This window comes from Symphalangus syndactylus, chromosome 2 (genome assembly GCF_028878055.3).
Source record: "Symphalangus syndactylus isolate Jambi chromosome 2, NHGRI_mSymSyn1-v2.1_pri, whole genome shotgun sequence".
Taxonomy (NCBI): domain Eukaryota; kingdom Metazoa; phylum Chordata; class Mammalia; order Primates; family Hylobatidae; genus Symphalangus; species Symphalangus syndactylus.
The window spans coordinates 130034794-130056991 of record NC_072424.2 but is presented as its reverse complement, the minus strand read 5'-3'; the positions used below and the strand labels follow the sequence as shown (position 1 = coordinate 130056991).

Sequence of the window (22198 nt, the reverse complement as noted above, 5' to 3'; positions counted from 1 at the left end):
GATATGAACAGACAGGACTTAAGCTACCACTGATTTGAAAACAATGAAAAAAACCCAACATCCTTAGAAGTCTAGAAATGCAAATTTCAGCAAAAAAAGAGAGGAAGAAAGACAAAGTTAACTGTCAAGTTCATAACTGTTTCTTTCAAGTTCACATTTAAGGAAGTGAGAGCTCTCAAACATTGCTGGTATCCTGGTAAAATCTCTTTAAAAATTAATTGGCAAAATGTATGGTGATTGTCAAAAATGTTACTACTCTGGGCCAGGCGTGGTGGCCCACACCTGTAATCCCAGCACTTTGGGAGGCCGAGGTGGGTGGATCACAAGGTCAGGAGTTCGAGACCAGCCTGGCCAATATGGTGAAACCCCATCTCTACTAAAAATACAAAAGTTAGCTGGGCGTGGTGGTGGGCACCTGTAGTCCCAGCTACTTGGGAACCTGAAGCAGGAGAATTGCTTGAACCCGGGAGGCGGAGGTTGCAGTGAGCCAAGATCACGCCACTGCACTCCAGCCTGGGCAACAGAGCAAGACTCCATCTTAAAAAAAAAAAAAAATGTCACTACTCTGGCCTGTTGGCTCCTTTTGTACTCCTTTTTATGGCTATAATCCAAAATATAGAAAATATTTTCCACAGTATTAATAACTCTAGTGAAATTTTAAAGAAAACTTAAATGTGAAATAATTATTTTCTGAGTAAATATTTGCATATAATAAAATACAACGAAGTCCTTAAGGTGATCATGACTTTTTATTTATTTATTTATTATTTATTTATTTATTTATTTATTTTTATCTTTTTATTATTATACTTTAGGTTTTAGGGTACATGTGCACAATGTGCAGGTTTGTTACATATGTATCCATGTGCCATGCTGGTGTGCTGCACCCATTAACTCGTCATTTAGCATTAGGTATATCTCCTAATGCCGTCCCTCCCCCCTCCCCCCACCCCACAACAGTCCTCAGAGTGTGATGTTCCCCTTCCTGTGTCCATGAGTTCTCATTGTTCAATTCCCACCTATGAGTGAGAACACGCGGTGTTTGGTTTTTTGTCCTTGCGATAGTTTACTGAGAATGATGGTTTCCAGTTTCATCCATGTCCCTACAAAGGACATGAACTCATCATTTTTTATGGCTGCATAGTATTCCATGGTGTATATGTGCCACATTTTCTTAATCCAGTCTATCGTTGTTGGACATTTGGGTTGGTTCCAAGTCTTTGCTATTGTGAATAGTGCCGCAATAAACATACGTGTGCATGTGTCTTTATAGCAGCATGATTTATAGTCCTTTGGGTATATACCCAGTAATGGGATGGCTGGGTCAAATGGTATTTCTAGTTCTAGATCCCTCAGGAATCGCCACACTGACTTCCACAATGGTTGAACTAGTTTACAGTCCCACCAACAGTGTAAAAGTGTTCCTATTTCTCCACATCCTCTCCAGCACCTGTTGTTTCCTGACTTTTTAATGATGGCCATTCTAACTGGTGTGAGATGGTATCTCACTGTGGTTTTGATTTGCATTTCTCTGATGGCCAGTGATGACAAGCATTTTTTCATGTGTTTTTTGGCTGCATAGATGTCTTCTTTTGAGAAGTGTCTGTTCATGTCCTTCGCCCACTTTTTGATGGGGTTGTTTGTTTTTTTCTTGTAAATTTGTTTGAGTTCATTGTAGATTCTGGATATTAGCCCTTTGTCAGATGAGTAGGTTGCAAAAATTTTCTCCCATTCTGTAGGTTGCCTGTTCACTCTGATGGTAGTTTCTTTTGCTGTGCAGAAGCTCTTTAGTTTAATTAGATCCCATTTGTCAATTTTGGCTTTTGTTGCCATTGCATTTGGTGTTTTAGACATGAAGTCCTTGCCCACGCCTATGTCCTGAATGGTATTGCCTAGGTTTTCTTGTAGGATTTTAATGATTTTAGGTCTAACATTTAAGTCTTTAGTCCATCTTGAATTAAGTTTTGTATAAGGTGTAAAGAAGGGATCCAGTTTCAGCTTTCTACATATGGCTAGCCAGTTTTCCCAGCACCATTTATTAAATAGGGAATCCTTTCCCCATTTCTTGTTTTTGTCAGGTTTGTCAAAGATCAGATAGTTGTAGATATGTGGCATGATCTCTGAGGGCTCTGTTCTGTTCCATTGATCTATGTCTCTGTTGTGGTACCAGTACCATGCTGTTTTGGTTACTGTAGCCTTGTAGTATAGTTTGAAGTCAGGTAGCGTGATGCCTCCAGCTTTGTTCTTTTGGCTTAGGATTGACTTGGTGATGCGAGCTCTTTTTTGGTTCCATATGAACTTTAAAGTAGTTTTTTCCAATTCTATGAAGAAAGTCATTGGTAGCTTGATGGGGATGGCATTGAATCTATAAATTACCTTGGGCAGTATGGCCATTTTCACAATATTGATTCTTCCAACCCATAAGCATGGAATGTTCTTCCATTTGTTTGTATCCTCTTTTATTTCAAGCATTCTTGTACACAAATCACAGACAAACAGAGAGCCAAATCATGAGCGAACTCCCATTCACAATTGCTTCAAAGAGAATAAAATACCTAGGAATCCAACTTACAAGGGATGTGAAGGACCTCTTCAAGGAGAACTACAAACCACTGCTCAATGAAATAAAAGAGGACTTTTTCTTTTCTTTTTTTTTTTTGTGACAGCATTTCGCTCTATCGCCCAGGCTGTAGCTCAGTGGCCTGATCTCGGCTCACTGCAACCTCCACCTCCTGGGTTCAAGCAAATCTTGTCCCTCAGCCTCCTGAGTAGCTGGAACTACAGGCACGCGCCACCATGCCTGGCTAGTTGTTGCATTTTTAGTAGAGATGGGGTTTTGCCATGCTGGCCAGACTGGTCTCAAACTCCTGGCCTCAAGCAATCTACCCGCCTTGGCATCCCCAAATTCTGGGAATACAAGCATTCGTTTATTTATTCAACAAATATAGAGTCCTTTCCCAAACTAGGACTTTGCGTAGGCATTTAGGGTACAAAGGATATTCCCTGTCCCCACCCCAGGAAGTTGATTATTTATGGGAGGGGACAGATAGAAGGAGACAGTACAATATAGTGTGATTCGTGCAGAGGCAGAGGGCCCAGGTGCTGAAGGTGCCCACAGGAGGGTGCTCAACCCAACCGCCCACCAGGGGTTTAAGAGGAAAGTGCAGAAAGGCTTCTCAGGAAAAGGTGATGCTGGGCTGAGTCCTGAAAAACATGCAGCCTACTTGTGGAATGTGTTTAGATAAAAATGCATGCCGAAATCCTAGCAGTAAACGTGAGGAGTGTTTTTTGGTGCTGGTACAAGGGATAAGAGATAAGAATAGAGAGATAAGAAAAAGATCCTAAAAGTCTGTTGGGAATTTGGACTTTATCCTAAAGTCACTCTGAAGCCTCTGAAACTGATATTCTGCCTGCAAAGGACAAGTTCAGACTTGTATTTTCAGAAAGCAAATTTAGCAGCCTTTGGAAAACACATTGAGGAAGGTAAGACAATATAAAAGATGGTTTCAGTATTTCAGTAGAAGATGACAAGGCCTCTCTTTGGAGATTAGGAGGAGAAGACAAAGTCGAGAGATACTAAGCAGCTGGAATTCTCGGATTTGGAGACTTGAATTGGGTGAAAGAGAGGGAGGAGTCAAGGATGATTCCCAGGTTTCTATGACTTGAGCAGTAGGGCGGGTTGACTGCATCGTGGGGCACATTGAAAAAGACACCAGGTCCTGAGATAATCTGGCTCAGAAGCTGAAGAGAGAATGCAGACTGTAGACTCTTTTGGTGAGTTCTCACATGCCCTCTTTAGGAAGTAAAGCAGCCTGTGTTTATTTAAAAAGAGTGCACTGTGAGAAAAGCCATTGTGTTCTTTGGGAGGCCGGAGGGGCGGATCACTTGAGGTCAAGAGTTCGAGACCAGCCTGGCCAACATAGTGAAACCCCATTCTCTACTGAAAATACAAAAATTAGCTGGACGTGGTGGGGAGCACCTGTAATTCCAGCTGCTCGGGAGGCTGAGGCAGGAGAATTGCTTGAACCTCGGAGGCAGCGGTTGCAGTGAGCTTAGATCATGCCATTGCACTCCAGCCTGGCGACAGAGCAAGACTCCATTTCAAAAAAAAAAAAAAAAAGAAAAGAAAATCCATTGTGTTTTTTCTAATGTCAGAGATGTGAGAACCAGAGTGACTTGGTAGGGGCCTGAATAGGGGCTGGGTAAATGAGGATGAGACCTATTGGGTAGCATTCCCAGGTCAGGCATTCTTAGTCACAGAATAATTATAGTTAAAGAGACAGGTTGATAATGTTTACCAAAGATACCCAGGACTTAATAGATCTGGGAAATAACAGACTCAGGAAATGTCCTGATATCCTGGTTTCTTAAGAACAAAGGCATCCTTGGATCTATATTTAAAAAATAATTTTAACATAGATTCTTGTGGAAGACAGCAGTTACACAAAGATTAACAATCATCTGTCACAGGCCCTGGTAGAGCACATCTCCGCCGTGATTTTTTGCTTTCTTGTCTTATATATAAGCGGACATTGTATCTAAGGTGGATGCATTTCTCTTCCTGCTTTTGGGAACACCCTGCTTTGTCAATGGAGTAGCCGTTCTTTCATCCCTTTACTTTCTTAATAAACTTGCTTTCATTTGACTCTGGATTTGCCCCAAATTCTCTCTTGCACAAGATTCAAGAACCCTCTTTTGGGGTCTGAATTGGGACATTTTTCCGGTAACACTAATGTCAGGTGAAAAAGAAAGATGGAAAACTATAGTCATGTTATGACCTCAATTATTAATACCTAAAAATATGCCCAAATGTATCAGCAGTTAACTCTTAAAGTTATTTCTGGGTTATAAAATGATGAAATATTTTGTTTTCTTCTTTATATTTTCAATATTTTCCAAGTCACATATTTTCTATTTATTTATATATTAAATATATATTTAAATCATTTAAAATAATTTATTTATTAATAAATATACTTAAATTATACATTTACATTAAATATATATTTAACAGATTATATATATATATCCTTACTATATATATTTATGTGTTAAAAATAAATATATCTTGTATAGGGGCTGGGCGCAGTGACTCCCATCTGTAATCCCAGCACTTTGGGAGACCAAGGCTGGCGGATCACAAGGTCAGGAGTTTGAGACCAGCCTGACCAACATAGAGAAACCCCGTCTCTACTAAAAATACAAAATTAGCTGGGCGTGGTGGTGCTCACCGGTAATCCCAGCTACTCAGGAAGCTGAGGCAGGAGAATTGCTTGAACCCGGAAGGTGGAGGTTGCAGTGAGCCGAGATCACGCCATTGCACTCCAGCCTGGGCAACAAGAGCAAAACTCCGTCTCAAAAAAAAAAAAAAAGATAAATATATCTTGTATAAATATATATCTTATTATATATCATATACAGATAAATATTTATCTGTTAAATATATCTTATTATATATCTTAGATATATATATCTGTTAAATATATATTTATAAACATTTATTGTGAGAAAAGAAAGTACTTCATTAAAAAAATAGTCTATTGCTGGCCGGGCGCGGTGGCTTACGCCTGTAATCCCAATGCTTTGGGAGGCCAAAGCGAGTGGATCATGAGGTCAGGAGATCAAGACGACCTTGGCTAACACGGTGAAACCCCGTCTCTACTAAAATAGTACAAAAAATTAGCCGGGCGTGGTGGCGGGCGCCTGTAGTCTCAGCTACTCAGGAGGCTGAGGCAGGAGAATGGCATGAACCTGGGAGGTGGAGCTTGCAGTGAGCCGAGATCGCACCACTGCACTCCAGCCTGGGCAACAGAGCGAGACTCTGTCTCAAAAAAAAAAAAAAATAGTCTATTACCTAAGAATAATATCCTATTCCTCATTTCTCCTCTTTACACATTACACACCCCACTAACTGCACATTCTAGGTTCACCCACCTCTGTACCTATGCATATGCTGTTCTCTCTGTGTGAAATGTCTTTCCTCTTCCCCCTCATCTGTCAGATTGCAAACATCCTCCTGACTGGGCTCAGATGTGACTCTTCCCGGAGACCTTCTCCCAATGTCCCCAAGTCGCAGTCATCTCTTCACACTGGCTTCTCTTTCATTCTACTTTTCATAGAATGTACATTGTATGGTTACTTATCCATTGTATTTCTGATAGACCCAGTAGATGATACCATTCTGAACGATCGGGGCTGTTTTTGCTTCTCTTGATAGTTATTGCACGTATCTTCTACCCCTTTGTCTCACTTAAAGCAAGTGAGCCAAGGTTTTTGCTTGTAATGCTCTTGTTCTTATTTTCATTTCTTAGACAAATATGAACTTCATTCTTGTAGAATATGAGAGCTGAAAAGTAATTCTTTAGTTTAAATAAGAGAAAATGGAGACCCAGAGATAAGAATAAGACACCTAGTATGTTTGAGTTTTTCATTGCCAGAATTCCTATGTCCTGTTCTCACGAGGGGGCAGCTCGGGCTTGACAGAGCAGGAGCCTCATGGTCCCACGCGTAGTATGACATGTGACCTCTGCACATTGTTTACAGTTCCTAAACTGTTTCTTTTTCTGTGAAATAGTTATAATAGTACGTGGCTACCAAGTAGGAAGTGGCCATGGGGGGTGAAGGTTAAACACAATAACGGACACACAGAACTTACACAGGGCACTTTATGCCATGCTATATTGAATATCTGTACCCCTCTACCTACCCGTCAATGTCATGAATATTGACAATTCACTCTAGACCCTGCTAGAAGAATCCAAAGAAATTGACAGTGACCTGGAAGCAATGACTGAGAAATTACAGTACCTCACTAGTGTGTACTGTACAGAAAAAATGTCTCAGCAAGTGGCAGAACTGGGACGGGAGACTGAGGAGTTGCGACAGATGATCAAAATTCGTTTGCAGAACCTCCAAGATGCAGCTAAGGTAAAAAAAAGAAACAGAAAAAAATATCTATCATTAAAAGAAAACGGCAATGCCACTATGGAAATAGTGCTCACCTGTGATGTGGTTTCTTGACTGTGATGTTATTCTTCACCTATGACTTTGAACTTCAAGTACAATATATTGATATTGACTCTCTAGGATATGAAAAAATTTGAAGCAGAGTTGAAAAAGTTACAAGCTGCCTTGGAGCAAGCCCAGGCAACCCTCACTTCTCCAGAAGTTGGACGTCTCAGTCTCAAGGAGCAGCTCTCTCATCGGCAGGTAAGCCAAACTAACTTGGAGTAAATAGGGACAGGGACCTGTATTTTTAAAAGAGGATAGCAAGGAAAAATGCCTCCTAAACTCAACACTGTTTTTTGTCTTTTTTTTAATTTATTTTTAAATAGGGACAGGGACCTGTATTTTTAAAAGAGGATAGCAAGGAAAAATGCCTCCTAAACTCAACACTGTTTTTTGTTTTTTTTTTTTTCAATTTATTTTTAAATAGAGACAGGGTTTCCCTGTGTTGGCCAGGCTGGTCTCGAACCCCTGAGCTCATGTGATCCACCCGCCTCAGCCTCTCAAAGTGCTGGAGTTACAGACGTGAACCACTGTGTCCAGCCCCTAAACTCAACATTGTTTTAAACATTTTTTTTTTTTTTGCAAAATGTTTATAACTTGCAACGTAACTGTAATTTAGTTAAGTGCCTTTTGCTTATGAAATAAATGATTTAAATATTAAATTTTTGAACTATGAAATTGCATTTTCAGCATTTGTTGTCTGAGATGGAGTCACTGAAGCCGAAGGTGCAAGCAGTGCAGCTCTGCCAGAGTGCCCTCCGGATCCCCGAGGATGTGGTTGCCAGCTTACCTCTCTGTCATGCTGCTCTGCGGCTGCAGGAAGAGGCCAGCCGGCTGCAGCACACCGCCATCCAGCAGTGCAACATCATGCAGGCAGGTGCAGGGTACCCACACCAGCAGAGCAATTGCTGATGAATCATGGGCTTCTTTTCTTAGCATTGTGTGGGCTCAGCCATCAAAACACATCCAGGGTGTTGAATCTGACAGGCTGTTGTGGTTTTGTAAAATAAGGAGACTAAAACGCTGTCATTTGGATCACCCACAAAAGCCTGGGGAATGCTATATAAAAAATATCCTTGGTGAAAATTATCTTTTAATGATATTTTTAAATAAAGATTAACTTGTAAAGATTAATTTTCTATGCAATTAAATGTTTTTATCTCTTATTATTCACCTGAGAATCACCTACAAACTGATAATACAGGTTTACTGTTGTCTTGTGTTACAGAGTTTTTTTCATATTTCAGCTTATTAAAGCATTAAATCCATTTTCTTTTGAGTGCCTAAAAAATGCACTTAAGTATAATTCTTAGTCTCTTTGCTTAGTAAGAGAAAATCATTTACCAGAAAGAAATGACAGTGTTTACCTTATGTCTCCCTTCAACTAATAATTCTTGCTTTATCCAAAAATTGTATCAATAGCATCTCATTAACATCACTAGTGGCTCATTTGGTCAACTATCCTTTCCTCCCTGTTATCTTGTAATTTGTTGGAAAATTCCTGAGGCTAAAAGTCATTCACAATTCATATGTATATATACTTTTGTTTGGTAGAGATGGGGGTGTCACCATGTTGCCCAGGCTGTATTGAACTCCTGGGCTCACATGATCCACCCACCTTGGCCTCCGAAAGTGCTGAGATTACAGGCTTGAACCACTGCGCCCAGCCCATAATTTGTATTTTTATTCCCTACCGTAGCACTTAGCTAAGTGTCTTACTTATATATTCAGTATTTGTTAGATGGAAAAATGAAATAATATTTCCCACACTGCTTCACCCTTTCTGACCATCATGTTCCATCTTCAGGATGATATCAGTAGGGAAAAGAGAGAGAAAGAATCCTAAACACTTAACTATTTTGATTCCATCAATAATTTTGCGATAATATTTTAGAGAGAAAGCTCTGAAATATCTAAGTAAAGTGAAGAATTCAAACTATCTAGGAATTTTACCCATCATTTCTTTATTCCCTACCTGTACAGGTAAATAGGAATTAAACTACAGAATCACTTACCTAGTTATTGATAGAGAAAAAAAAACTGTCTATCTTTCCATGTTTTTTTTTTTTTTCAAAGGAGGCTGTGGTGCAGTATGAACAATATGAGCAAGAAATGAAACATCTTCAGCAGCTGATAGAAGGAGCTCACAGAGAGATTGAGAATAAACCCATTGCCACCAGTAACATACAGGAGCTGCAGGCTCAGATTTCTCGGCATGAGGTGAGAGGAATGTAGGGAAAATATCGAGGGCAGGAAACTGGCTTGATTAGAGTATATGTTTGATTTCTAGTGAATGGAAGAGAACAGTTTCCCCTGTCCTGCACTTAATGTGTTCAGCTCTTGAGAAGCCTCTTTGGCTATCTAAACATTGTGAGTGCCGTTTTTGCTGATTCAGTAACACGTGCCTTCCCCTTGATTCCACAACCTCTCTACACGTTGTTCACATTATATCCTTTGGGACCCGCGGATTGCCATCTCCTGCACCCAGAATTCTCACAGTTAATACACTAAAACACAGTCCACACCCTGTTTTTAATGCCTACAAGAAACAGCAATGCTTAAAGCTTTGCTGCATTGATTGCTGTCTTGGTGGCTCACTCCTGTAATCCCAGCACTTTGGGAGGCCAAGATGGGTGGATCACGAGGTCAGGAGGTGGAGATCATCCTGGACAACATGGTGAAACCCCGTATCCACTAAAAATACAAAAATTAGCTGGGTGTGGTGGCACGCGCCTGTAATCCCAGCTACTTGGGAGGTTGAGGCAGGAGAATCACTTGAACCCAGGACGCAGAGGTTGCAGTGAACCGAGATCGCGCCACTGCACTCCAACCTGGCGACAGGGCGAGACTCGGTCTCAAAAAAACAAACAAACAAACAAAACTTAATATTTTAAACATTTTCTTCTTTGAAATGTTAGTCATTTCAGTTCCTTCCCCCAAAACCAGAGGATGGTCCAGGTTGTTTACTTTGCTAATTTTCGGATTGGACCAGCTAACATGTGCCTCGTTTTCAAATGTTCTTCTTTCCTTGTTCCTTTGGCATCATTATGACCTTAGGACTTGACCACTCCTTGTGCCGTCCCTGTCCCAGACATCATAGTCCTTGAGTGATTGAGCTTAGCAGGGAATTTCCTTTCCTGACCTGTCAATTCCATATAGGTCAAATTCACTCTTTCCCTTGGGGGCTGGTTCATAGCACTGTGAATTTCGGTAAATAACTGGGAGGAGGGTGTCTTATTTTTTCTGTACTAAGGATAGAGTATATGGTGTATGTCCTTCCATATGCTCTATTTTAACTTTTTCATGAGAAAAACAAACAATTTTTCCAAACCACTCACATTGAGATTCTCAAAAGATTCAAAGTATTGCTTTGTAAGGATGAAAAATCTCACCCCCTTCTCCAAATGCAATTAATTCTTTAATTTCTTGACATATACAAACATTAATAATTTTCATTTATATATGATTTACAAAATCATTTAAATATCCCATCTACATTTATTCCTACAACTGTAGACATCATCTATGTTAATGATTTTTCTTATGCAATGGTTAAATGAAAATGTTATGTAGATTTTTGAAACCACTGTTTACGTAGGTCTATACATTAGACTATATATTACATATTTATTTTGAAACTATTTTTAATCCCATCTAGGAAGATCCAAAATTTTGTTGTAACAACTCTTCTATCATGGTACAGATATTTTTAAATCTTTTCTGGAGTAATAATTATTATTAGTACTAAACTTTTTTGTTGTACAGTTTTTCTTCCCAAAGAAACTTGTGCTTTTTTTTTTTTTTTTTTTTTTTGAGACAGAGTCTTGCTGTATCACCCAAGCTAGAGTGCAGTGGCAAGATCATGGCTCACAGTGGGATCATGTCTCATTGCAGTCTCTACCTCCTGGGCTCAGGCAGTCCTCCCATCTCAGCCTCCACGTATTTAGGACTACGAGCACATACCACTACCTCAGGCTAGTTTTTGCCTTTTTTCTTTGTAGAGTAGAGACAGGGTTTCACCATGTTACCCAGGCTGGTCTCAAACTCCTGGGCTCAAGTGATATGCCTGCCTCAGCCTCCCAAAGTGCTAGAATAAAAGATGTGAGCCACCATGCCCAGCCAGCTTTATGTTTTTTAAAGTAACTTACAAAATTTTACATCACTTTTTTATACCAACTCTATAAGGTAAGAATTTATATACATATATATATATATATTTTTTTTTTTTTAGATGGAGTCTCGCTCTGTTGCCCAGGCTGGAGTGCAGTGGTGCAATCTTAGCTCACTGCAACCTCCACCTCCCCAGTTCAAGCGATTCTCCTGCCTCAGCCTCCCGAGTAGCTGGGATTACAGGCGCGCACCACCACGCCCTGATAATTTTTGTATTTTCAGTAGAGACGGGGTTTCACCATGTTGGCCAGGCTGGTATCGAACTCCTGACCTCAAGTGATCCACCTTTCTTGGCCTCCCAAAGTGTTGGGATTACAGGCGTGAGCCACCACGACTGGCTAGGGTAAGGATTTTTTAAAAATCATCTTTATTTTACTGACAAAAAAACTGAACTTAGAAAAAAGTGGCTTCCTGAGCTCCCAAATCTAGTAACTGATTGAAATTAGACTCAATCTCAGTATCTTTGTCTCCAAATTCTGTGATTTTTCTTCCACTCTAACAGAAACTATCTAGGCTACTTAATTAAACAAAAGAGAATAATGAAGTCCCAGGAAAATAAATGAGTCCCCCAAGGTCACAGAGTGAACTCAGCTCAGTCAGCAGTGGACTATGTCTTCCTGACTCTTGGTCCAGTGAGCTGTTTATTTTGTCACATTTTCTTCCACAGTTCTGAACATCCATGTTACGTTTGTTAGTTTTAAACCAACTGTGACTTAGAACACATTTTCATGTAAAAAATGATGCAGTCCTGTGTGAGCTTCATTGTACGTATCAAACAAACACAGGAAGGAAAGTGCTGAGTGGAGAAAGCTTAACTGATGATAACATACAAATTGGGAAGAGAGTTTCTTCCTGTATTTTCTGTCTTGTTTTAATTGAATTTCAATCTTATGGTGAATCTAGTTTTCTTACAAATAACTTTAAAAATAACTGATCATTGATTTATGCCTAAGGAATTCAAACTTTTAAAAATAATTTTTCGGCCAGGTGCGGTGGCTCACACTTGTAATCCCAGTAATTTTTGGAGGCCAAGGTGGGCAGATCACAAGGTCAGGAGTTTGAGACCAGCCTGGCCAATATGGCGAAACCCCGTCTCTACTAAAAATACAAAAATTAGCCTGGGTGGTGACGGTGTCTGTAGTCTCAGCTACTCGGGAGGTTGTGGCAGGAGAATCACTTGAACCTGGGAGGTGGAGGTTGCAGTGAGCCAAGATTGCGCCACAGCACTCCAGCCTGGGCAACAGAGTGAGACTCTGTCTCAAAAAATAATAATAATAATATTTTTTCAAAAGTTGCATTTAATTTGAAAAAAAATCATCCTGTCACTTTTAAATCATAGGAGAGGACACTCACACCTCTTTTCTTTCCACCTGATGCGGAAAGCCTGCTCCTGAATACCGGAGACTGGCCACAGAGGGCTGCTTGTCTTCCAGTGGCCACTCTACCTGAAATTCCTACCTTTATAAACCTTTTCAGAAATTTTATAAAGAGAATGGGTAACATTAAACCAAGTGTTCCATTTTATTTTAGTGGATTTGACCACAGGTTGAATAACCAACCCTCGAAGGTAATGAGATTACAAGAGGTTTGCACTTACAGAAGTAAGTCGTGGAGTACTACTTCTCAGTGGAAGTCACGTGCATTGGAGTCACATGGGCTAATTATGAAATGCAGACTCTCATACACCTAGTAAATCAAAACCTTTGGAAGTGGTGACCAGAGTTGCATTTTTTAAAGAAACAATCCAAATGAGTTTTGTGCACAATAAGGTTGAGAATTGCGGCTTAAGAAATGGTCACTTGCTGTCAGTGTGGGCACATCTTTGCAGGATACTGCAGCAGGGAGCTGCGCCCAGCCATGTGATTACAAAGGGTGGAAGGCCTAATTCTAACTCTGTCTATTTCATAAAGATTCCTCAAATTGCCGGGCACGGTGGCTCACGCCTGTAATCTCAGCACTGTGGGAGGCCAAAGCAGGCAAATCACTTTGAGATCAGGAGTTCCAGACCAGCTTGGCCAACATGTCTCTACTAAAAATACAAAAATTAGCTGGGCATGGTGGTGCATGCCTATAATTCCAGCTACTTGGGAGGCTGAGGCAAGAGAATGGCTTGAACCCAGGATATGGAGGTTGCAGTGAGCCGAGATTGCACCACTGCACTCCAGCCTGGGTGACAGAGCGAGACTCCGTCTCAAAAATAAAAAAAAATAAAATAATAAAAAAGATTCCTTAAATTTTTTGTGCAATGGCAAACTATTGTGCAAAAGCTTGGTGACTTGAAATTCAAGGAGTCCAGTTATCTGCTAGAGCTCTTTTCTAGTATTAACTAGTTACAGTAAATGTCATTTATTGAGTACCCATGTGCTGGCCACTAGACGAGATATAGTAAATAGCTATTCAATCACTGTTTTTAAAAATCCTATTAGGTTTAATTAACTGCATCCCCAGAGGTAAAGAAGCAATGATTTATACTTTTTAAATCCTTGTTTTAAAAATTCCTATACTATTAGGAGTCAGGAAGACTGCCTGCTGGCTGAGTTCTGCTGGACTGTTTTTCCCTCCACTCAGCTTCAGTTGGGCAGGAGGAAACAAACAAAACAACAATAATAACAAAATGTATGTATGTGTGTGTGTGTGCATGTGCACGCGTGTATTTTGCATACAGTCAGCCCTCCATATCCATAGGTGCTGCATCCATGAATTCAACCAAGCATGGATGGAAAATATTTGAGGAGCAAAAAGGATGGTTGCATCTCTACATGTTGATCTTTTCTTGTCATTATTCCCTAAATTGTACAGTATAACAACTATTTATAATGCATAGCATCTACATTGTATTAGGTATTATTAGTAATCCAGAGATGATTTAAAGTATTTGGGAAGATGTGCATAGGTTATATGCAAATACTATGCCATTTTACGTCAGAAACTGGAATATCTGTGAATTTTGTATCTAAGAGGGTTCCTGGAACCAGTGCCCCTCAGTTACTGAGGGATGACTATGTGTACATATGTGTGTGTGCATGTGTATATGTGTGTGTATATATATGAATGTATGTGTATGTATGTACACAATTATTTTAAAGACATTACAATTTAATATTTTTGTCACAAAATATGTTCTTTTTTTTTGAGATGGAGTCTCACTCTGTTGCCCAGGCTGGAGTACAGTGGCACAATCTTGGCTCACTGCAACCTCCATCTCCCGGGTTCAAGCGATTTCTGGCTAATTTTTGTATTTTTAGTAGAGACAGGGTTTCACCATGTTGGCCAGGCTGGTCTTGAACTCCTGACCTCAAGTGATCCCCTCGCCTCAGCCTCACAAAGTCCTAGGATTACAGGCATGAGCCACTGCACCTGGCCCACAAAATCTGTTCTATGCATACAATAAATGCCAGCCTCTCAAACAAAGAAGCCAAATAAAAAAATAAAAAGGAATAATAGTTTTGTACTTTTAGGAATCATGTTTTGAAATATGTATTTTCATTTTTTTAAAGATGCAATAAAGTATAATTTTAATATTTGATACTTAAAATATTTAAGCAAGAAAGTAAAACTTTAATATTTTAGAATTACCATACTCCTAAAATAAATCTATAGTTACCTTTTTAAGGGCTATGTGCTATCCAGAATATATTTCCAATAAGCTCTTAATAAAATATTTAAAACCTCTATCTCTCATAATATATTTTTTCATTCTTGTCTGCTCAAAAACGAAAACAAAAACAAATTATTTTTTCAAAAGCAAATGAAATTAAAAGACACTAAATCCGAATTGCACTTCAAGTTTAAAGTTCTAGTTAAAGCCTCAGCAACATTTGAGACATGATGAAGTGCGCAAGAGAAAATTTGATGAATATACAAAATTTTATTTGGGGGTCAATCTGCATTAAAAATTAGGATTTCCATATGCAATATCTAGCCTATCTAAAAAAAAATTCTTAGGGACATAGGAACAGACAGGCTATTGACTGTGTGACCCTATGTAAAATAAATGACTGTCATCTATGTTGAATGTGCTCAGTAGGGTAAGAGCTGAGCCTTGCATTTTTTTGGTGTGGTTTTAGCCATCACATGACCTAATTTCCATGGCATGAACCATCTGGTAAATTTCAGATGCTTTCTGCTTTTTAAGAAAGTGGTCAGTTCCTAATGTTGCGGAAGTTCATGATTCCATATGGGGCCTCTCGCGATTAGAAACCACTCATTCAGCCTCATCCCTTCATTTCTCCTTTTGTACCGACGCGGGGACGCGGGCCCGGACACTTTGGCTGTGCCTGCGCCGCGCCGCGCAGCCTGCGGTCTGGCTCGGTAGCGAGATGCAGGACTCGCCGCCTCCACATCCTGCCTCCCGGGCCCGCGCGGCTCTGCGCGCTCATTGGCCCGCCCTGCAGGAAGATGAACGCTACTACTTCTGTTTCCTTTTGATGCTGCTCTGACACCCCGGTGGGGGAAATGTTTCCTCAGGAGCTGGCGCAGAAAATTAAGGGCTACCAGGAGCAGATCGCTTCTTTGAATTCCAAGTGCAAGATGCTGACGATGAAAGCCAAGCACGCCACCATGCTGCTGACGGTGACCGAGGTCGAGGGGCTGGCGGAAGGGACAGAGGACCTGGATGGGGAGCTCCTCCCCACGCCTTCGGCCCACCCCTCTGTGGTCATGGTAAGGATCCAGTGGGTCCCCGCGGCTTTGCTCTTTGACTGGAGCCTGGCGAGTGGCTTTATGTTCCCTCTCCGTGGCTGATTTCAGGGACCAGCCTTCGATCTTGCAGATTCAGAGGGAGGAACAGTTTCCTTAACTCTCTTTGACTACCGTTGGGCCGGGCCAATCTTTGACACTGTAAACAATGACAGTTAAAATGAAACTATGTGCTCCAGACAGCTGAATTACTTAACGTGTCAGAGGTCTGCCCTGTATTTGTTTATAATTTCGCAATAATACTGAGAGTCTCTGAGCTTTAAACATTAATTTATTTGCACAGTGTTTTAGTTGTCTGGGGGATGGGAAATTCATGGCATATATATTTAGTTGTGTTTTCCAGGCTAACTAGCTAACTACATATGTGCATGTACTCGACTGTATAAATGTGTAATACAATTTAGAAGAACAGCTATTATTAGAAAAATATGAAAACAGACCATCTAAAGCTTGGCTTTGGATTAAAATAAATCAACTTTGTTATTTTCTATTCTGCACCACTATTTTCCTATACACTCGACATCTAAAATGCATTGAGTATTTTGGTGACTATAATGTTTTCCAGTGCTGTGTATTTTCCCTCATATGTGCTGTGCCTCAGGCAATGAGTAACCATACCTGAGCCCATTTGGCAATACAGTACTTTGGGTGCATTTATCTCTCTACCATATTTGAGACTTGAGATGTCCGCGAAAGACCAAGCTTTATTTCATAGAGCTTTCATCATTTGTATGATTCGTGATTTTTCCAGTTATTTATAAAGCCACAAACTCTCCAAAGAAAGGAAAATAATGAAGTATTTAATCAACAACAAAACTTCAATGTCATATGCACCCCCATCCCTGATTGTTTTACAAATGATTACTAGCATCATGTTCTCTTGAAGACAGAACTTTTAAATACTAACACAGGATTAATATGTGAATTTGGGTCCCAGTAATTTTAACCTTCGTTTTATAATTAACTCTGTTTTGGTCTATGCCTGAACAGGACTTATGTTAACATAGCTAATCGATTTTCATGTCCTTTGGGCTACATTTTACGTGGCAGATGACTGCAGGTCGCTGTCACACTTTGCTGTCACCGGTCACTGAGGAGTCTGGGGAGGAGGGAACCAACAGTGAGATTTCCTCTCCACCTGCCTGTCGCTCCCCTTCACCTGTGGCTAATACAGATGCTTCTGTTAACCAGGTACCTCCCACTTGGCATTCCTCTAGCAATAATCTCTGGGCAGATGCAGGACTCCATTCTCTGTTTCCATTAGATCGTGGGTATGAATCTCAGACTTTGTTGCATTTGGTTCCAGGGACACACTATTAGGTGTTATAGTTGCACAAACTATGATTGTCATGTGTCTCAGTATGTCATCTCCTCTCCTGGGCTACAGAAAATGGGATGAACAAAAATTAGGTCATGGGAATGATAGCCCAGAAGGCCCTGTTTTAAGACATTATGGCCTTAGTTTCCAGCAATCATCTGGAATGGGGTTCTGCATCCAACAGAAAATGAAAGATGTGTGTCACCATTGTAAAATAACATGATTCAATGGCTTTATAACATGCATTGAAAATAGTGTTGGCATTTACCAGCTCAGATTTTGAAGACAGGAAACTTCTATTTATTATGTCAGACTTCTTTATCTGCAACTTGTGTACCAATGTAAGGAATGTCTGCCATATTTATACTTGAATGCCTAGTAGATTTGAGTGTTTATCTTTCAATAATCTTAAATTTTATTTTATATAAAATGGGGAAAATAAAATAACCATTTTGTTATAAGAAGCCTTTTACCATGTATTAAATGTAGATAATACTAAATTAAATGTCAAAAAGGTTTTATGTCAAATGTTAGATAGAAATCAAAAAGATGCCTTTATAGTAACCAAAAACTTCTAATGCATGTTAAGTAATACTTTTTTAGTGAAGACAACTAAAAAATGTCAACTATCCTATGAAATTATGTTTTTTCAAAGAAGTTGGTATGTATTATTAAGGGAGAAGCATTAAACAGAGTAAATGTTTTATAACCTGTATTATAATTCAATTATATTACTTTTATTTTAAAGCAGAAGCATTCAGACTGTCATAGGATTTCTGTGATAAAGAGAATCCCCCCTCATTAAAAAAGAAAAGGAACATCAAGGTGATGAAACCTTTAGTTAATACACTTACACAGTTCTCGTGGTAAAAATCAGGATAGCTCTAGGGAAATTATCAACTCATCCATTCATCGAATACATTCTGACACCTGCTCGGCGTGAAACCTTGTGTTGGTTCCTGAGGATGCAGCTAAGAAGGAGTCAGCATGGCCCTACCTGCAAGGCCCTGACAGTCTAGAGAGAAAGGCAGACATGGGACAGATAATAACAATGTGATCAGAGGAAACTAAAAATAGCAACATAAAAGGAGAAGTTCAGGGAGCCGTGGGGAATTTGGGAAAGTGTTCTTCAAATTCTGATTTTAAAATATGTATTACTCATTCTTTGATGATTTGTCCTTCTCTATGGTTACAGATGTTATTAGAGAAATTGAGCTATAATCGGCTGATTATTATTTAGAAAAAATTATTCTATTTAATAGGGTTTAGGTTCTCAAATTTTTCGAACTGAATAATAAATACTTATTTGAGACTTTGTGGAACGCATATACCTTTCCTAAAACTGTAAATCTCCATGCTACTTCTTGCAAAGTGTCAAAGTATACATGAAAGTGCCCTAAAAATGATGAAACATGCAAATATTTCTATTATTATTTCTTGACATTAACCACAAAACTTCATCAGATCCTAAAACTCAGTGAGATTGGGCTTTGTTTTAATTCTTCCCCTCTCCCTAGTCACAGGAAAACATCAATTAAATTGCATTGTTAATCTAAAATACTTACATGTGATGCTGCAAAGTAGGGTAAAATGCCTTTACTTAGATTAAGACAGACAGCTTTACTCTGAGGGAGCTGTTAAAAAGGAAATGTATTATGCCTGGTGTTCATCAAACAAATCAACCCCATCATTGCGGCCACATGTTATTTTTGTATAGCAATGTAAGGTAGAAGACAATGAAAAAATATGACACCATGACCAGTGATGCACTGGATTTATAAAATTGTCTCTTGAAACTGAGGAAGACATGTAGGATCCCCTTAAGTTTCAGTTTGCAGATTAAAAACCCTGAGTTTTGTGCACAGAATGCATACAGCTGTTTCAGGGAGCAGCCAAATAGAACTGCTTTATAAAATCACTGTTGTTAAAAAAAAAAAAAAAAAGGTTTTGTGCCTGCTGTTCCTGCAAGTAGATCTCCATTATGTAACTACCTGGTCCCACTCACAGTCAGTGTATTCTGTCTCTGACAGTAGCTATTAGCTAAAATGTAATAACAATTTAGCTTACTTGAAGGTAGAAATACCGAGGCATTCCCAGATTTTGCTGCAGGCTTCTTGATTCCCCTTAGAAGCAAGCCAAGGCTTAGACTCTGCAGAAGAGCTGAGAGAGGAATAGATTTGAAAAGAGGGAGCAAGAGTGTAATGGGAAAATCGTTGGCCTTCAAGTTAAAAGCTCACACTGAGTTGCAGCTCTTCCTCCTCTAAGCTGAGTGCGCCTGGGAAGTCCCTTGATACCCTCATTTGTAAGTGAGAAGCAATACTACTTAATTCACAACATTGTGAAAATGAAATGTGACATTAATCGTGAAAGTGCTTTTTAAACTAGAAAATGCTGACCAAATAGCAGCTACAGTTGTCCAAATTTATTTCCTTAGGAATCTACTCCTAACTCTTAAAACTTAGGCACATAAGCAATGAGAAACATATTTTTAACAGTGACTCCTCACTACATCAACTGTTGACTTTAGTAGTTATTGATAGTACTGAGTGATTTATTTTAATTGAATGTATGTACCTCAAATAAATAGAAATCATTCATCTATAAAAGGTGACATATTTTCAAATCCTTTTAAGAAACCAAGAGTTGTCATTCCTATCTGTAGGCATGAGCCATACACACACACACACACACACACACACACACACAGAGAGAGAGAGAGAGAGAGAGAGAGACTGCCAGAAAAAAATTATTTGTACTAAATTTATTTTATTCTAGCTCTTTTGGGGGCCTTCTGTATTTATAATAGAGTACCTAAAGTAAAATGTTTACACCATTTAAAGCCATTCCTGCTTTTCCTTGTGGACAGTAATAGTATTACTTTACATGTATATAAAATAATAGAATTTATAAAAGTGCATTTACAAGCATGATTTATTATGAACATACAGGCCTGCCTGTTACTTGCCAAACACTCCACAACGTGCTCAGGATGAAGACAAAAAGCACTGACCCAGACAGCCCTCAGGGAGCTTACAGTGTGTGTGAGGACAGGCAAATGCTTACAAGACGGGGTGGCAGGTGGTGCGGCCGAGGGCAGCACAGTGTTGTGGGAGGGCCTAGAGAAAGCACCTAAACCGGCTGGGGTCAGGCAGAGGTCAAGGATGGCCCCCTTTAGTTTTAAGGGAGGAGCACAGTTAGGCAGTTGAAGTGAGGTTGGGTCGTGTGAGATGAAGATTTTCAGGCAGAAGAAACCACCTGTGGGAAGCTGTGGCGGCGGGAAGCAAAATGGCCCATCAAGGCAGCTGCAAATAGTTTCAGTGTAATTGGAGAAACATTGGAGGAGGAGGAGAGGGGGGAAATGAGACTGAGAGGGCTATGGGAACCACATCATGGAGGCCCTGAATGCCACAGGAAGGAATTTCAACTTCCTCCAGAAGCTAATATTTAACCATTGAGGGAATTTAATGAGAAGCTGTGTATAGAACTGATACTTCTGGATCAATGTGGACAGGAGAATAGAAGTGTGCAAATTCAGAGCCAGGGGAGCTGTTAGAAACAGAAGTTACACAGTCTCATGCTTGGTCCACCCTGGTGATAAAAATGAGAGAAACAGGCCAGGAGGTTCTACAGAGGCCTGGACAGCTCCTGCTCCACCTAAATGAGGCAATGTCTCCTCTGTTAGCATTACTTTAACAAAGACACAGGGCCCAGTGTTACCATACCTTGTGGTTTGCAAAACAAGCTATGAATGTGAATTTTAATGAAATCTCTCTATCTTCATGAAGAGAGATTTTAAACAATTTAAAACATTGTATAAGCCACACTAAATGTGTGCAGGTCAGAGGCAGCCCAGAGGCTGCCAGTTTGCAACCTTTGAGTTAGGAAGCTGTTACTGTAATGAGAACTTGAACCAAGGCTGTGGCCGAGATACGCATCGTTAGCACTCCATCCTCCCGTAAGCAGTGGATGTTAAGGGGGAGGAGAAATCAGGAATAAATCCCAAGTTTGTAGCTTAAGTGAGAAGGCATTCCGTGTATTGCAAGATGGATAATACTTCATTGTTTTTTCCTAAATTGGTTCCTTTTGGAAATGGTGACTTTGAAGAGCCTACAGGATATGCATGAACATCTGGATATGTGAGTCTGGAGCTTATCAATTCACCACTATTGGCGAGTGAGTGGAAAACAAACTACAAAAGAGAAAGAGTGAATGACTAGAAAGCTGGCGGGAGAACAGAGAGATTTTTTTGAAAGTGTTTCCAGAAAGGGTTTGTCAGTGCCATTGAATGCTAGAAGTCTGGCAAGGGAAGGGATGAAAATTCATCATTTTTTGTCATAGAGAAGGAGCTGGTGAGAGCAAGCTCTGCAGTCATCAGGATCAAAGCCCAAACTGGAATTTAGAAGTGGATCGAGGGTGAGAAAGTCCCATGAAAATCACCCTTTCAGAAGTTGGATTATGAAATGAAAGGGAGAAAACAAAGAAATGAGGATGGAGCATGTGTGTGCAAGTGCATTCACGTGTGACGATCCATCACATTGTGAATTACGGACTTTTTAGAAAATGTGATATCCTTCAAGAAAACAAATAAAAGAAACTGTGTGTGTAGGTGTTTTTGGATGGAAGAGAGAAAGTCAACAAAGCCAGAGAGGATGTTAATAGACCAAGGTCCTTGAAAAAGCAGTTTATGGGATTCTCAGAGTCTGTGGGAGAGTCAGGTTTAAGCAGTGAAACTGGCAAGCATAAGATAAGGGTGAGTGTGAATATACACAGACTTCTGAAAATTTGAGAAGTTGTAGTATCTCCTTGACAGCTTGGATTGCATGTGTGTGTGTGTGTGTGTGTGTTAGTAACACACACACATGCATATATGACTCTGGATTGAGTCACGTTTGCAGTTTTCCAAGTGGATGAAGTAAAGGCTAAAAGAGCAAGAGAAACAAGAGTCTTTGCAAGAAAGGGGTTTAAGTAACTTTAGACATAACTACAAGTCCCATTGAGCGATGG

General features: G+C 39.9%; 1 protein-coding gene across 10 annotated transcripts in view; it reads left to right on the top strand.

Moving 5' to 3' along the window:
- SYNE1 (spectrin repeat containing nuclear envelope protein 1) overlaps nucleotides 1-22198 on the top strand; it is a 528347-nt gene that overhangs the window by 321844 nt on the left and 184305 nt on the right. For all 10 annotated transcript variants that reach the window (XM_063632191.1, XM_063632173.1, XM_055267440.2 and 7 more), the window contains 6 exons: nucleotides 6742-6927; nucleotides 7087-7209; nucleotides 7699-7881; nucleotides 9085-9228; nucleotides 15646-15840; nucleotides 16927-17067. In XM_063632191.1, coding sequence (XP_063488261.1) covers nucleotides 6742-6927; nucleotides 7087-7209; nucleotides 7699-7881; nucleotides 9085-9228; nucleotides 15646-15840; nucleotides 16927-17067 — 972 coding nt within the window. The remainder of the gene's footprint in view (nucleotides 1-6741; nucleotides 6928-7086; nucleotides 7210-7698; nucleotides 7882-9084; nucleotides 9229-15645; nucleotides 15841-16926; nucleotides 17068-22198) is intronic.